The sequence below is a fragment of the Sander vitreus genome, chromosome 8, assembly GCF_031162955.1.
Source record: "Sander vitreus isolate 19-12246 chromosome 8, sanVit1, whole genome shotgun sequence".
Taxonomy (NCBI): Eukaryota; Metazoa; Chordata; class Actinopteri; order Perciformes; family Percidae; genus Sander; species Sander vitreus.
In genome coordinates, this window is record NC_135862.1 from 18,642,081 (window position 1) to 18,660,299 (window position 18,219).

The 18,219-nt window shown below is 40.6% G+C and overlaps 1 protein-coding gene across 1 annotated transcript in view; it reads right to left on the reverse strand.

The window, feature by feature from the left end:
* Positions 1-18,219, reverse strand: part of LOC144522326 (cyclin-dependent kinase 17-like) — a 32,492-nt gene that overhangs the window by 9,630 nt on the left and 4,643 nt on the right. The window contains exons 2-5 of the mRNA XM_078257318.1: positions 12,015-12,163; positions 5,619-5,783; positions 4,674-4,807; positions 498-623 (exon numbers count right to left, since the gene is read on the reverse strand). Of these exons, the coding sequence (XP_078113444.1) occupies positions 498-623; positions 4,674-4,807; positions 5,619-5,783; positions 12,015-12,141 (552 nt within the window). The 5' untranslated portion in view covers positions 12,142-12,163. The remainder of the gene's footprint in view (positions 1-497; positions 624-4,673; positions 4,808-5,618; positions 5,784-12,014; positions 12,164-18,219) is intronic.

The window sequence follows — 18,219 nt, forward strand, 5'->3', positions numbered from 1 at the left end:
GGACTGTTATGAAATACCTTGATTTGTAAGGTATCTAATATGCTTTATTAACCCAAAACAGACATAAATGTTTATCAGCTGATAGGGACGTGAGGCAAAGATAATGCATGAGGTGAAAGGGACAGGTCTATGCCAGGTGTATGAGAACAGGAAGTCAAGTCATTGTCCTGTAGTCTGGCTCAACATGAACAGCAGCAGCGGCTGTGACACCCAGCCCAAAGAGGCAATTAAAACGCTAAGCTAACTCGCTCACTAACTTTGTCCGTCTACTGTTTGGTGCTGAGCAGGTAGTGTACAGAGGGTTCATTAAAATTTGAAAACTGAATTATGTTTACTTTGTATTGATCATCCATTTCACTACTCACTGCCACTTTCTAATTTTCCTTCTCTTTTTTGCCAGCACATTGTCTTTTCTTTCTTGCCCTCTCTCCACTCACTCACTCACTCTCTCTCTCCCTCCCTCCATATCTTTCCCCTCTTTTCTCTCTTGGTCTCACCAGCGATGCTCTGCGGGAGCGTCGGCTCAGTGGCTGGTCAAAGGACGGGCTGCTCAGCTGCAGCTTCTCCAGGTAACTGTCAGGTATCCGGATGTCGGCCGGCAGAGACAGACGTTTGTTCAGGTCCTGCACACACACACAAATGGATAAAAACAACAGAGAACCTAATTGAAAAACAGTGTCAACATGATGTAAAACCATGGAAAAACAGGAGTAAACCCTCAGCAAACAGCGTAAGCTCTGAATAAATACTAATGATTGACAACAAAATGGCGGAAACCCAAAGTAAACAAGTACAATCTGTAGAAACCAGCCAGATTTAGGCCTGACTGGTCAACAGAGAGGGCTGTGTGTGTATAAATACACGTGTAGCAGCTTTGCGTCGATACAGTTTTGTGTAGCAGACTTGGGTACATAATAAAGAAGGCCTGTGGAGCCCTTTAAGAGTTTGTGGTTAATTCTTTCCCAGAGCAACAAAGTACTAAAGCATGATCCTAATGACTTGTTATATAAAATCAAACACGCTCACAATAAAACGTCTGGATTCTTCCCATCATGCATTTCCTCTATTTGTTAGATTACTGTTAATCCCCTCTCTCTCTCTCTCTCAGCTTGCTTTAAATCTTTCACTCCCTCTGAGGTAACACTGGACACTTAGTAACACCCTTCCCTCCTCATCAGCATACACAAATATGCAACTTTGAACTTTCCGCATTTCAACAACAAGCTTACTGATAAATCTGGAACCAAAGGTGACTGACCTGTGAACTGGTGAACTAATCCGTCAGCCTTTAATTCAAACCACGACAGTGACTCAGTTTTCTGCCCCTGCGGTTGCCTAAAGCTGACAGATTTGGACATGCGGTTTTATAGGAAGTGATGTTTTTTTTTAACTTCAGTAATTAGGACACACTGTACATTACACAGGGCAGTTAATAAATTAGTTAATATGTGGACATGTTTGTTAGAATTGTTACTCTGATGCAGTGTAACAAGACATTTTGCTGCAGTGAAGATGTTTTGTTTTGTATGATTATACAAATATTGTTTTGCAAGGACCATGTACAAACAAACAAAAACATTAATTTCAAGCAAAAAAAGGTGTGTTTTACCAGAATGATATATTCCTAATTTACATCTCACTGCTGCGAAGCTGAAACAATTAGTTGATAGTTGACAGAACATTCCTCCACAACAATTTTAATAATCATTATGGGGCTACAACGATTGTTGTCTTCATGTGACTATTTTGTCGCTTATTCTCGTTACTTGCTATGTCTATAAAAGTTCAGAAAATAGGCCAACGTTTCCATTATAAGTTCCCAGAGCCCAAGTTTATGTCTACAAACTGCTTATTTTGTCAGATCAACAGTTCAAAACCTAAAGATAATTTAGTTAATTGTCATGTAAGAACAAAAAAAGCAGTATATTCTCGTATTGGAGAAGCTGAACGATAAATCAATTATCAAAATAGCTGCATCTTAATTGTTTCAGCTCTACATGCATGGTGAAAATCTACAAATAAAGTCATATACATATGCTATGATGTCCCTCTGTATCTCTACTTTATATCCAGTTTTGCTGGTCTGTAGTTTCTGTGAATCAGGATTGGTGCTTTGTCCCCAGAGCAAGTGATGCCATTCATCACCTAAAGACTACCCCGCCCTCAAATCAACCCGTCCTAATCTGTTACAACAGGGGCCCATCTGCGCCGTATTACAGTAATCCTTGTGATGTAATCCCCAAACAGCACTGCTTCCTCTCCAGTGAGAGACATACAATCCTCTACCTGAACACAGACGGAGGGATTTCCTTACTCCTCTTTTTTTTGTTCTACTGTCCCTCCTCTGAGTGTCACATCAGCACAAAGGCAAAGAATGAGGCCACACAGTGATCTCTCCGTTGGATCACTTCATCAACAACAAGCGCGGTGACACGGTCAATCACGCTGCTCATACCAACACAAACAACACACAGAGTGTTTGTTGGGCTGCGAGAAAGTATGAAAACTGTGTGCTTGTGTACACGCTTCTGTCCAAATAAACCTCTTCAGATTGTGAAACAGTCACAGGAAGTGTAGGGTGTACTGCTTGCACACACTATCGATACACAGCGAGAGGTGATGTGTCATGTCTCTGTGTGTGGGTAGCCTCAAATGAAGTAAGCTGCTTAACTACGCGTTTAAAGTTGTTTTTTTTCTTCTTTATGTGCAGTCTTGAATGCTCAGTTTGTCTGTGTAGCTGCTGGTATCTGCTCGTAAATCCCCAGAGGTCCTGCACTCAAACCAACCAATAAACACTGTCAGAGCGAGGGAAGTGTGTGTTCTTCAATCACAAGACGTTTCCTCGCATGATCACCCAGCATGTACTGTGCAACATGTGGTTCGCTGGCAAGATGTCAACATCATCCACAAAGCAAAACACACATACAGTACAATAAAAAAGTATGTCTGCTCTTTTTGTTAGATGTTGCATATTTTATTACATTTAATTAGCTTTAGTTATTTTGTGAAAATTGTTTGCAACATCTTAAATGGGTCAGATGTCATGTTTTAATTGTTAAAACAATGTTCTAATATAATGGTTTTAAACTATATTTCATTTTTACACTTTTTTGAAAGTAGTCCCCGGACCGTTGAGACCTCCATCTTCCCCCTCATATGTGAAAATGTAGATGGGGGGGGAAATGGAGATTATTCAAGGCTCAAAACAGCAATCATAACAATGGAAACTAAACCTTTAAAAATGATAAATGATTAGATTTCTATTCCCTAAACAAATCATAAGTATGTTTCATAAGTAAGTTTTGAGAATATTACATGTAATGACAATGTAAATAAAAATGTGGAAGGCGAGAAGTTCATTGTCATTCTCTTTTTTACTTTCACTATGAAACTGGACAGTCAGTTGTACTGACTCAAATCCCATTAGTAGCCATTAAGGTGGATTGAAGGGACTTTTCTTGGCTTTGTTGTAAAGAAAGAGATAAAAACACAGTTTCAGATATTGTTTAAAGTCCTCAAAAACAATCCAAACATCATGTCCGAATGTATTGATTATGTTGAACACTAAACAAATGAAAGAAGCATCAAACACTTGTCATTTTGTCCATCTGATTCTATTTAATTTAATAATCTGATGTTAGCCAATGTCAAAAATCTGCAAAATTCTAGAAAACCCCACTGAGCACACTTTATCTGTTACCTTAAAATAAAGCGGCATGATTTCTCTTCTTACTTAACGCTGCCTTTCATGTGTCCCTACGAGCCGGCTGGATTAAAGCTTTCACTCTTGATCTGGTTCTACATTTTGTGTGCACGTCTGTCTTTCCATATGCTCTGCTGAATAAAACTGCGTAGTGTTGTGTAAGCCATGACAACGTTATCTTTACTGTGGCTTACTTTTGTTCCCAAATGTTTAAACTTTATGAATTTAGGATAACAAAGCTGAACTGTATTTAATACGTATAAAATCACACGCCTCAGTTTCAGATGCTTATGGTAAAATTAAATCCCTCTTAGACAAACAATCATAATAATAATAATAATAATAATCACAGCGAGAAGTCTTTCCATAATGTGTTGACATGATGTAATCACCAGAGGAGTCAAAATCGGCCCTTTACTGAATCAGTGCATGGGTAAAGAGAGAGCGAGAAAGTAAGGAGGGGGGTGGGGGTGAAAGCGACTGTGTAACTGTGTACAACAGATTATAAAGGATGTTCAGCAGTACAGTATGTGGAGTCACTGTGTGCATATGTGTGTGTGTGTGTGTGTGTGTGTGTGTGTGTGTGTGTGTGTGTGTGTGTGTCCCATGCTGAGATCTTGTGGGCAGCTGAAGATTTCAGCGTGTTCATGACACACTATGAGAAACTGCCTACGCTGAGTTACAGCATGGTGCTCTAATGCACACACCATTAAATACCAAAGGTCCATTACAAAACGCCCATATTCCTTTACTTTTCAGTGAATTAATTAAAACATAGCTTCAACGACAAAGTGGAAGCTGAACCACTAAGCCAGGTAAATGTCATGATTCAGAACAGTAACATATTCAAATGTCAAAGGTTGTTAATGTAGCAAATGACTCATATCCCCCCCCAATAACATATCCACCATTTTAAAAACGCTATGCAAGGACAAATTAAGTCTGAAAACTGAAAAGAAATAATCCCCACCTCTGCAGAGATGCGTCTGTTCCCTCTGTTCCGCAGACAAACACCCGTCGGCGACTGCACCTCGTCGGAGGAAGTCCCCGATGCCTGGTCACTCTCCCCATCCGACCCCATCTTCAGGTTCTCGTGGACAATATCTGGAGTAGAGAAAGAAAGAAAGAAAGAAAGAAAGAAAGAAAGAAAGAAAGAAAAAGAGGTTGACAGAATTTGATAGAGGGATCAGGTCTGTGGAGGACAGGTAATGACTTCAACAGGAAAAACAAACACTCTTTTGGACACTTTCCCAAGTCTGTCTGTATCAAGCTTCTGGCTGTGTCGAGCAGAAGATACAAAAAGTGCATTATGTTTAATAAGTTTGACTGATAGATTTAATTTATTTCATTGCCACTGGGCCTTACAAGACAAATCCATACATCACACTGTAATTTTCCCATGCCAAACAGACTCATAGATATAAAGTACATATCCATTTCCTGCAGGCTTTATGCTTATATTAGGGAGTGTTGTGAATTTAAATATCGTATCTAGGCTGAGAATCTAAGCCGCTGGTTTGCTGGAAGTGTCATTATTTTTAGTCTAATTTTTTAACAAATGGCTTATTGTGTGACTGGACGTAACACTGGAATGATTGTACTGATATATGCCTCTAGCAGTGGTTTGTTTGAGCACACAGTAATATACACTGTAATATACCGCTCTGTATGTAGGCTCAGCTGACTCGGTAGAAATGTGAAATACAAGGATTTGTAGTTTTCAGGATATTCTACATGTGGACTTTTAATCTAGCAGCTTCACACACCCAAATGTACAGTACATGTGCATTCCAACATTCTACCTATTGACACAAAAGAAATCTCCTGTACTAAACCTGTTTGAAGTCACAGCGCAGGAAAGACAAATATCAAATGTGATCATCACAGCCTGTTTGTGCGTGTGTGGATGTCTCACCGAGGCGACTGCCATTGCGAGGCATGACCATGAGAGAGCCCAGGCCTCCTCCGATGACGCTCTGAGGCCGTCGCAGCGGTGGCTTTTTAAAGGAGCTTGTGTACTGGTGGAGGAAGGAGTGGACACTGTGGGCTGAAGGGGGACAACCATTCCTCACCATGGGCTCTGTGGAAGTCAACATTTTTCAACATTTACATGCATATTGATGCACAGTGCTCTATGGTTGACTAATCATATGAGCATGCCCAACACTGAATTAGTGTAACTGGTAACAGAAACACTGAGTTTTATAATGACATTGACAAAAAAAAATATTTAATGTTAATCTGTCACATCATGGTCAATACCTGAGCTGCTTAATAAGAACAGTGTCAGCTTGGATACTGATAGGCTAACAGAAAAAAGCACATGAATGATTAATACTGCTGCTCCTTACACACACACACACACACACACACACCTAGAGGCCCAAGATCCAATCCAACCAGAATTTCCTCTTTTGTCTCCCCCTTTATTCTTAGGTTTACTTCCACCATAAAAGGTGCTAAACGCTTTTTCTCTTTAGTTTAACATGTTTTACGAACTGGTTCTTTTCCAGCATTACCTGACCCAAAATCATCAACAAACTGGTCAATGAATTTCACACTCACTTGATGGTGGTGGAAATTTATGCCTATTTCTGAGTATAACGTTTGTGAAAAACAACGCTAATACAGAATTTGTTTCTGCTTAAATGCTCAAACTCGACAGCACACATGACCAATTATTTTTCTACACGCTGTTAGCTTTGTTTCCACATATTCTATATTTCAGAATCATTATATGCATTTGTATTGTTTTCTAAAGTATGACGTTTAATCATTTAAAAAAAAGATCTAAAGTTTTGTCATGGAGTGTACAATATGGTGCCATCTTCCAACCATTCAGTAAGCATTAATCAAAATCAAGTTGGCTGAAAGTCCAACTGTTTAATGTTAATTGGAAGGTGGTAAGGATTTCAGGCATTTTGCTGGCTAATGGACTAAAAGCTTTCTGATGCACTCACTATACATTAATGGTTACATAGCATAACACCAGACTGCATAAAATAATCACCGTTACATAAGAGGTTTTAACTTGTAATCTACTGGTGCATAGATTTGCATGTAATATCAGTTAACTGCTGTCACTGAGTTAGATAGTCAATTGCATGCTGAACAAATGCTATTCCACTTATAGGGCCCTATCTTGCACCCGGTGCAACGCAAGTGTCTTTACTAGTTTAAGACCGACGCACTTGTCAATTTCCCGTCCAGCGGCCACGTTGTTTAAATAGCAAATGCACCTGCGCCCATCTTTGCGCCCATGGGCGTGCTGGTCTTACAGGGAGGTGTGTTCAGGTGAATTCTTGGCGTATTGCTATCTTGAGGCAATGAGAAGCGATTGCGCCATTGACCAACAAAAAGCTGGTCTAAAGTCATTGTTATTTTAACAGCGAATTAGTAAAATGTGCCTAGGCTCGCGCACACTATGCCTGTTAAGGCGCTGACACACCAACCCGATTATTGGCCATCGGACAGTCTGGCGAGGTCGGTGACCCGAGTCTGTTTGGTGTGTTCCGTGCCGTCGTCAGTCGGAGGAGCCGGCGGCGTTCATTTGGGCCGATTTGACTTGTTGAATCGGCCAGTGGGCAGTCGGACTCAGTGACCAATTACCGGAAATGACGAGTGGGATGAGTGTGACGAACGGCTCTCAAAATTGAGACGAAAATCTTTTAAATTGACCTGTGCCGATCTGAAATGAAGACAAATTCAGCAACTGCATGGCCTATTTCTCACTTAGAATGTTGTCAGAAACACGTTTCGGTGAATTATTTTTCAACGAGCCGCCATTATGGTCGGTTTTGAAATTCGGGGGAGAAGCCAGACCAACGTGACGCATTCGTCCAATCAGCTGCCAGTTTTAATTTTTTGGGCGACAATACAGATTAGCGGCACCTGCTGTTATGGAGACATATTACATCTCGCGCACGCGCAGAACGTACACTCAAGTCGGCGTCGCTTCGATGTGTTCCGAGGCACTTTTTTTGACCAACTCGGGGAGACTGATCAGTCCGACTGCCTTTTCTGCCAACGGTCGGTCGTTGGGTTGGTGTATCAGAGCCTTTACACACACACACACACACACACACACACACACACACACACACACACACACACACACACACACACACACACACACACACACACACACACACACACACACACACACACACACACAGGGAAGTGCAGCAGCACACAAACATGCAAAAGATTACAAATAAAAATATTACGGTGCAAATCCGCCATCATAATAGCAATATGCCATGGTACAAACGCGTCTGGCTTTTAAAGGGAATGGGAGATGACACTCTGATTGGTTTATTGCATGCTACGCCCAAAACACACCGATGAATTAATGAAGTCACTAAGTACAACCCTTTTGAACCATGCGCCCAGCGCACAGACCCTTTTTTCCACCGTCAAACTAGCAAAAGTGGATTTGGACATGCCCTAAACGCACCTGCGCTATGCGCTTCACGCTGTGCGCTTACATCGTGAAAATAGGGCCCATAGCGTGTTTCTATTAATGGACGTGAACAAGAACACGGAATTTTCTTTTTCACTGGTTTAAAAAGAGAATCAAAAAATCATCAGAGTCAAAAACAGAAGAAAACAGGGTGTTTGAGAACAAAGAACTGTGCCAACATCCATAAAAAAAGAAAAACAAAGAGAGAAACAGAGATAAAAGGACTGACGAAGGAAACTGATGAATTACTATACAACAGATTATACAGTAGATTGTGTACTGTAAATCAACAGTTTATGGTATTGAAATGTGTTAAATGATTGATGGTCTTATTTTTAGCACACCTGTAAACATCCTTAAAAAAAAACAATGCAGCTTCTATGTAACAGTACTTGTCCTGGCTATACAAAAAAAAAAATTATGAAAACCGATGGAATTTGGTGCAGTCTAATCTTTATGTGCATTGATTTTTCCAAAATACCACATTCCTGCAGCCTGCCATTGAAACAAAGGTTACCTAATAGTAAACAGAGCTGGGGCAGTTACAATGTGGTCTGTTCTCTAATCCAGTGTGACCCTTATACTGTAAATAGTCAATATAAAAAGTAGAGAAGTGAGAGACTCAAGTATGTAAACAAAGTGTCTTGTAGTATCAGCAGTGTATTTTGCCTGGAGAAAAGGGTCGAAAACTGCCTGACAGAGGAGCATTTGTCCAAAAGCAAGAATGGAGCTGACAGAGGTGAAAGATTTATTGTATATAGAGTAGCACCAACTGAAACTGTTTAGCAGGCAGACAGAGACAAAAGGATACTGTAGGACATGTGCAACAAGGGCAGTGAAGATTAGGACGAGACATAAGGCAACGGTTATAGAGTAACAGAAAAGGAAGATGGTTATACATTGGTTTGTCTCTGAAAACCGACAGGGAAAGATATTTTTAGGTGTTTATGACTTTTTATGCGCATGATCAAAATAAGGTTTTACAGTGCATCCTTACTCATCAGTCTGGTTTGGCCTTTTATATGACTGCCTCTGTTTGCATGTTTGGGTGGAGGGTTAAAGTGGTTAGTGTTGGGAATCAACAAGCAGGACTTAGATGCTTATTTTCTGATTTGTTTTTGTTATGAGGGTATTTTATCTGCTAGATTAGCGAAAAACAGACAATATATATTGGTATTTACTATTTTATTCAAACCTTATAGGCTACCCCTAGAACAAATCAGTGAATCCGACAAAAAAGAATTCAACAGGTGTATGGGGTAAATTTTGTCCGTTAACAAAAATGCGAAGAAATGTGTGATCGCAAACCATTCAACAAAACCTGCAACCCCAAATTACTATGATTGCAAAATATGACAAAGAGTGTTAAATCTGCATGTAAAATCACAGCTTCAACGTGACTGTGTTTTCACTGTTGAGTCATTGTTTTTCTTTCACATTGTAGCTTTTTGTTAGGCCTATATTTTGAAATGATGGACATTTTCTAATGCAGTTTTTGTTGGCAGGCTTGCAATCCTAAAAAATAAACCCCAAACAGGTACCTTTTATGTATTGTGAGGTCATAAAAATAAGATTTTTTTATGAAGAGTTAGAATTAAAAAGCCAATGCTAATATTTTATTTCAGTCACTGTGGTCTTGCTGGCATCAATGGGTATTTGTTTTGGGCTGTATAACAGATGACTGAATGTGCTCTCCTTCACTGCCACATCACAGTAACCCTTCCCACACCCGATTAGATAAATGCACCCCGGACTTGGCTGTCATCAACCATTGGCACTGATTTTCAAGCTGGAAAAAGCGACTATTTAATCATATCTGTCTTAAACTTGAATAAATCCGAGGCAGGAAATAAGACATGTAGTTGCAGATGTCCCCATCGAAACCACCCCCCATCGCTTTCTGATTGTCTGGCTTTTAGTTTCCAGGGTCAAGCAATTCTCAGTAAATTTCAGCAATTTAAATGTTATTGACAAAATTAAGCTCACATGGTTCAGACTGCCTTTTGAGGCTGATTTGGAGTACTGTGGGCGTGCGGGTCTTGTTAAGCTAAACAATTTCATTACGTAACAGTTTTGTAAGCACAGACGTCAACACTTTTGTTGTGTCCTATATTACAAGTCATTAATTTGGTTTTTTTTGCACACACTAATATTCCCTTCTACACCAATGAATCATTTCCTAGATTTTCTATAAAAACAAAAAAATACACAGCCCCCATGTAATATCCATAGGCCCTTATGCTACCTCTTCCTTATCCCTGCCCTGAGTTATAAGTGTTGCATAATCATAATCAGATCAGGACCAGAACGCTTTCCCCAATCACAGAGTTCAGATCACATCTCATCTGGCTACTTCAGTCTGTCTCCTCTCTACCATACTGTGTTACACAGGCTGCTTAAATCCACACACACACACACACACACACACACACACACACACACACGCACACACGCACACACGCACACACACACACACACACACACACACACACACACACACACACACACACACACACACACACGATTCTGTGTCCCCACTTACCAAGCCCAGAACACTCTGACCAAACCTGGTGTTAATCACTATACAAAAATCTCTTTACAAAGCCCAGTTAGTTCTCAGAGGGAGGTGGTTAGGGAGAACTTGGACGATCTGATTGACTGAAGAAGGGGAAAAAACTTCTCATTTGGACAAAAGACAAGAGAGGAAAACTGAGGACAGGCCTGAAAGAAGCTTTGGGGTGGGGGGGGGGGGACCTCTGGGTGGCCTAAAGAGAAAAAGAAGAGCTGAAAGATAAAAAAAAAAAAAAGATGCCAGACTGGTTTCACCAAGTCATCCAAGTTGCCGTGGCAATGTCATGGAAACTCTAGAATGTTTCCAGATCCTGAGCACCATGGCAACGATGTAGTAGCATATCGAGTCATGCTCCCTCCCTCGCTCCCTGCAGATTTTGTGACTATAAGCAGTGATAAGCTGCTGTGCCACTCTGCTTTTATTGACACCTTAGAGGCGACAACCTTCAGTAGGATCAACATGAATCAACGACAATCTCTGCGAGTCATATCAGACTAGATTTGTGAAGTTATTTCTGTAAATGTCACATTAACTTGCTGAACAGTCAATGTTATGTGACTGGCAGTTAAAGGATTTCCAAGGCTTGGATGAACATTAAAGTTTAAGGACAAAAGTAAACCACGACTCCCAATGCTCATCAAGCTTAAAATTCAGTGGAGTATCGCTAATGGTGAGCTTATGCATAGATTAGATTAGATAACATATTCAGCAGTTTAACTCAGTCCACTTTCAGATGCACTTCATTATGTAAACGTGATGGAAATTTTACACGTCAGTCTGGTGTTTGAATGAACCTGAGCCTCTTTTCTGTAAAAAAAAAAAAAAAAAAAGTCATGACGACAATCTTGGTTTGCTAATAATAAAGGTTAGACTACAGTGTCCCTTATTCAATTAGTCACTCAACTGCAGAAAAACTTTTAAAATCCATAACTAATGTAGCATTTCAGAACACTTTTCTTCTTTCATATCATTTTTCAACTAATCAGCTAACAGATGAATGAAGCCAGCAATAGTACAGATGCCATGTCTGAAAAGGGCTTATGGTATTCTGAATGTGTAAACTGATTCCCATCAGCTGTGGTTCATGGGTAGTGCAGTATTTAGAGCCATTTGCCAATGATGGAAAGAAAAGGAAAAAAGAATTCATGTTCATGTTCAAGTAATGGCCATAACATACAGAACCCTACAACTGTTACATTATTGAGGAGATCCTTGTGTTATTACCGGTATGTTAAAGAACACTGAGAAACTCTTTACAAACTACTTCTAAAACTCACCGCTGTCCTTCAGGCCGTTCTCCTCGATGGTCATCTGCTCCGCCAGCTCAGACAGCGACTCGTCAACGGTGTGGCTGCCTCGCAACGTCTGAGAGAGACGCCGCTTGAACCGCTTCATCTTCTCCATGGAGCTCTCAGGAAGGGGAGGCCTGAGGATGACAAATAAAACAACATGTTAGTTGTGGTTCTAAACCATGTAAGAATAGACACTACGACTGGGCGATATGGAGAAAATCAAATATCACAATATTTTTGACCAAATACCTCGAAATCGATACTGTAACGATATTGTAGTGTGACTATTGGTGCTTTCACAAAATATTTACACAATGAGATTTTTGATAAATAATCATCAGTAATGTGGATATAATGACTAAGTGGGTAAAGGCAAATAATAGAACAGTTACAACAGTCTGGTAAGTTCAGAAAATGACATCACTTTACTGTAATGCAGCCTTTAAAACCAGGAAAACACAACACTTACGTCATATTACGATATTACAATATCCAGAATCTAAGACGATATCTAGTCTCATATCACGATATCGATATAATATCAATATATTGCCCAGCCCTAATAGACACAGCTTGTTTTAGTTACAGAATTTTATTTAAACAGGGACAATGCACAATTAAACATTAACCTTGTATAAGAACAAGGAGAGATGCATTGCACCATGAGGTTATAGCACAATTGCTATTTTCCACCCGTAGTCCCTGGGCAGGTAGGTAAAACAATAGTGTTGATGCGGGCCTTGACATTTCATTGACAAAATCCGTTACTGCCTTTAATTCAAAAGAATACACCACACCCGCCTGCAGCCATGTTTCACAATCCCACATCAAGAATCAAACTGAAATCAAAGACGTTTCATCACCAGACAACTCTGACGTTAATTATGACTCAGCTCATTGTGGCACATTACTTTACATTCCTCCTCCTGGGAAAACATGACAAGTTGGTGAAAGATTCTTACGGGTGAGTTTAGAGTACGGTCCCTGGCACACCGGACTGTAAAAGCAAATCCTAAACCAGGGGGATTTGCTCCTGAATGGAGCAGGACGAGCCTGAGCCACGTCGAGTCCACATCACACATTCCAGCCGCATTTACTATGTGCATGAGAGTACCTAAATGTGAGAGCTTAGACAGTATAGAGAGAGAGAGAGAGAGAGAGAGAGAGAGAGAGAGAGAGAGAGAGAGACCTCTACCTATGACCTCAATGTAGAGATCATGACTCCACTACTACTGCAGATCTGGACAAGTGTCTGTCTGCGACAATGATGAGTAAAGCCAGACATGAAAACACACGAGTAGTACAGCCCCTCAGGGCTCGCTGCCTTTTCCCTACTGACAGCCTTTTGTCTTCCAAATATCACTCATAACCTGAATTCTGCTCAGAGATGCAACTGTTTCACACAGCCAAAGCCAAATAATGAGAACATAGTGGCGGAACAGGATATGGCTGAAAATAAGACGGCCCTCTAAATGTTGATGATTTGAATCATCAGTTAAAGGATAGGTTCTTTCTTAAAACAATACTCGCATGGGTATACGTAGAGTTTTTGGTTGCGGTTATTTCTTTTTTGTCCATACTGGCCGTAAAGAGATGAGATTTTAATGTATGTGATGGGGGACAAACCACAGTCCTCATTCTGTGTAAAAATGCATTCAAAGTTCAGCAGAAGGAAATATGTGTGGGGATCTTCCAAAGTAAGTTTTTTTAGAATGAATTCCCTCTTTGTGCTACTTCAGACAGCATTTTCTTGAACTACAGCTAACTGGAAATAAAAAAGCAATACTTTTGGAAAATACCTATTTGATTTATGTAGCTACGACTGTGGAAGCCTCATATTATTATATTATCAGCTTAACTTAAGAATGTATTTTTGCACAAAGCGAGGACTGTTCCCCATCTCTTCCATTGGAATTGCAGCGGGGAGGGATTTCTTCTTGGAGAGTATGGACAAAAAAAACGACCAAAAAACAGTTTTGTATTAAATATGGGCATGTGAATATTATTTGAAGACACACTTAAAGAAATACGTGAACTAGTCCTTTAAGAAGCCATGATTTGAACTTCATTTTGTCAGTTTCATTGTACACAGAACAACAGGATAAAAGCATGACAGACAACTTTTACATACAAGGGTTGAAACTAACTTTTCATTATGAATTCTTTTTTGGGAGAAGCATCGGCTCACACTGGCAAATAAATCTGAACTTCAGACCGGAACTGAAAAGTCAGACCGGAGAAAGAGTTACAATAACAGAGAGATCAAAAACATAACAGCGGCAGCCAATCAGTGAACAAAACTGTTTTTCAAACATGGCGCCTTGATTTAAAATTTTCATTTCACATTAAACATCCCACAAACATCTGTTTGTGAAGATACAGATGATTCAGCAGCTGCATGGCCTATTTCTCACCCCAGATACTGCAAGATTCGAAAAGTCTGTACACAGTTTTAAGAGGCAGTGAGCCTGCCCCCATTCCCTCCACACAGCGAACAGCAGCAGCCGTCTGTCTGAACTGGGCTAAAGGCCAAAGCAAACTAGGACAGTGCAAGGACGAAATATTAAACTGTTGATCATAAACTACACAAGGAAACTTCATCTATTTGCAGCTTCAGATAGCAGCAAAGTAGCTGAAAAGTCTACTTGAATACCCAAAAATCATGTAACATGACAGTAAAATGCATTTAGGGCTGTTGGTTGAGTAGAATGAGAGTATCATGTAAGCGTGACGTTCCTGGTTTTATTCTGGCCAGCTGTCTTTGTCACAACATCAAAGTTTCATTTTGGCAAATCTATGGTGTCATAAGTACAAGGGACTCCATTATATATTTTTTTTGTATATTCATACATATTGCCCTTTTGTGGTCTTAGTCAAGCAACAATCAATCTAATTATTCAAGGAACCGAGATGAGGCAGAACATCAACTCGACTTCACAACAGCTTCACATCAGTCCGCCTCATGACACATCAGCTCCAGCATGGGCAAGCAGTCTGTCATCTCCTGAACAGCTCGCTGCGTTACCCACTCTCCTGCTGCAGCAATACACTCAGCCTGCAATTTGGAGCTACATAGAAAAAAGTTTCAGTTCATTAAACTGATGGAAAACTATGTATTCACCACTGTTGAAGGCTGCCCTGAAGAAGACAACTTCATCAGAGTTAAGAGTTATGAGTTTGCAGCAACGGTTTCCAGTCTTTCTTCCAACAGCAAGTGACACACTTGATATGCAGTTATACAACTAGTCAATGATTCGACACAAAATGAAAAACAATGTTGGTGATCAATTCATTGTTTTAGTCATTTCATAAAGCTAAATGGCACATATTTGCTTGTTCCAGCTTATTAATAATGATTTGCTGCTTTTCTTGGTTGATATCATTGAAAATTGCAGATCTCTGGGTTTTGGACTGTTGGTTGGACATAACAAGACAAATGTTCCTCTTTTCTCTAGGAGACTGAAATGGATATTTTAGGCTATGTTGTGGACTTTTCATAGATTTATAGGATTAATCAGAAAAAAATAAGGGAGCGATTACGCGATAATGAACACAATCATTAGTTGTAGGCCTGATATTATTCTGGGGGGAAAAAATCACTATAATTTGTTTTCAATCATTGAGATGAGCTCAAATCAAGATTTTCTTGCACCAAAATTGGGATACACTGACAGGCCATTCACTGTTGATTTTTGCAGTAAATCTCTCTTCAGTTTCCATGGTAATATCCAGTACCCCCTCTTAATTTATGAATGTATATGATGGGGATATGAGGGAGCACATTAACATCTCATAAATAACTGGGATATGACCTACAGTCCAGCAGACTCTGAGGATACAAATCACTTTCTGAGAGTTCAATGGAAAGTTAACGGCAGTAGAGAGGAGGGGGGGTCTGTCTACTGTGCAACTGTATCCGCTGGGCCACGTTCCTGTTCCTGCTCTGGGATCGAGTGTGGAGCTTTGGACATGATCCCTGTTCCAAGCCTTATCCCTGCTCCCCTAAGTAGGCCGGTCTGAGCTCCAGATCTGCTGGGAGGTGGCCAGGGGGGAGGGAGGGGGGCTGAAGTGGAGGGGTCCGAGGGCTGCACCGATTCTGGATTTGTTACCACGGCAACCCCACTGCTTTTTCCATATTGAAAATGCAGAGCACTGCAGGAGACTGCATGCATGCTGATTTTCCATCTCCCTCCATCTCACACCCTATAGCAACCCTAACCCCCCTTCCTCTCCTGCAGCTCCCCCTGACTACGTCTGCATTTTCATCCCCTGAACCAGCCATCAATACTTACCATAACACAACTCTCGCTTCACAGACAAACTCTCTTCTCCAGCTGTATGCTAAAATATTTTCACTTCTGTTTTCCTGGCAGTACAGTCTGCAGGCATTATGGATGCTGCAGTGGTGACAAACATTTCATATGGATTCTGTCCTTTTCCTTCTGCAGCTACGAGCAAACAGAGACTGTGCTGATGATGATGACAGAGGGCTACTTAAAAGGCTAAGAGTTCCTGCTGTGAGGAACCACCACCACCCCCACAACAGCCCTGTAATGCCAGACTAGAGCTGCACAAGCCACCATCACTGCAGAGATCTGTGCAATTGTCCCACTTGTGCTAGATGAACCAATCGCACCACAGCCACCATTACTGCCACAGGGTGTCTGCTGTCTGGGCCACCCACAGAAACAGGAAAAGCAAGGTCGCAACCTCTTTGTGACCCCTACAGGGTTCAGTAAACCACCTAACGTCACTGCGAAAAACGCCTGCCTCTCCTCCCTTGGTTGCCTCGCACACAGAAGACGACAGAGAACAAGCGTAACTGTTGGCATGATTCAAGGGTGAGCTCAGCCTCGCTTTTCTAAAGAGCAGCCTTTTCTCATCCTGGCCAAGACAATGAGGACATGAGTGAAGGAACTGGCTCCATTATGGGGGCCTTATATAAAGGCTGCATTGTGCCCAGTAAAAAGTAAGCTTTTTCAGGAGACGCAGGTGGTGGTGGTGTGCTGCGTGGTGCTGAGCTGAGCATGACAACCAGGCAGGCATGCTGCAGCAGCTGAGGCTATAATTCTCATCAAATGTTCCTCTTTTCTTTGCCCTTTTCAATCCTGACCCTGCTTTGTGAGATGAACATACAGCAATTTATCTTTTTAGATAAAACAGATGTTGAGTTTTTCTTTGAGGACATCAATTTTAAGTTGCAAAAAAAAAGGTATAAATTGCATTGCATGTTTAAAATCGCGATAGTATTGTATCATGACATAAGTATTGTATCGTGGGGCCTCTGGTGATTCCCAGCCCTAATAGTTACCTGAGCAATAATACAGTTTGTAGACTCCAGGAAAAACAGGTGTTACTGTAGAACAGCCTACAAATTCATAATCTGTGTTGTGAAATACTTACCTTGCACGGCAGCTGGATTTTTGATCACAAGATCACACAAGAATCACGTCTCACACGAAAATGTATTTTGTCAAGTTTCAAGTAGCAGGCTAATGCGTTTGTGTCTGAGCTAAGCTACAGCTTACCGAACCAATCAGTGGTTTACGTGTATGACGGCCGCGACCGTTCGTTTAAAACAACAATGGAGGACGTGATAGAACGATTATTTTTCTAAAGTGCCTGCACTTTTCCAAACAGTTTCCAATGACGGCTTCTCAGATGGTTCTATGTTAACAAACCATATGGCGCGTCAGGTTAGTGAAATACACTTTTACACCGAAAATTCCCTTTTACCATTGCTATCATTTTTCTAGATTTAGGCTAATATATTTACACAATATGGGCACCTTTTGAGATTACCCTTAAATATACAAATAAACCCAGAATTACGTTAAGAAATTTTGGAGAGAAAAATCACAAAAACATGAATTTTAATAATTTCCCTTTATAAATATGTCACAAATAACGACGACTTTTAAATCAAAAACACCATTCATATGAAAATAATACATGTAAAGCACCACTTACACTTCACATGATAACAGTTTATGAATGGGATGAAAGGCCCGCATGAATTGTGACAGATAAGCCTTGTGGACCCAGGCAGCATACTTATGTCACGCCAATATAATCCATTTTTCTTTTTTGTGATTTGTGATTATCATCCTTTGTGCATAAAATGAGGAACCAATAAAACAAAATTTCAGACTGGATCCTGGAAGTTTTACAGCTACAAGATTTTAGGTGT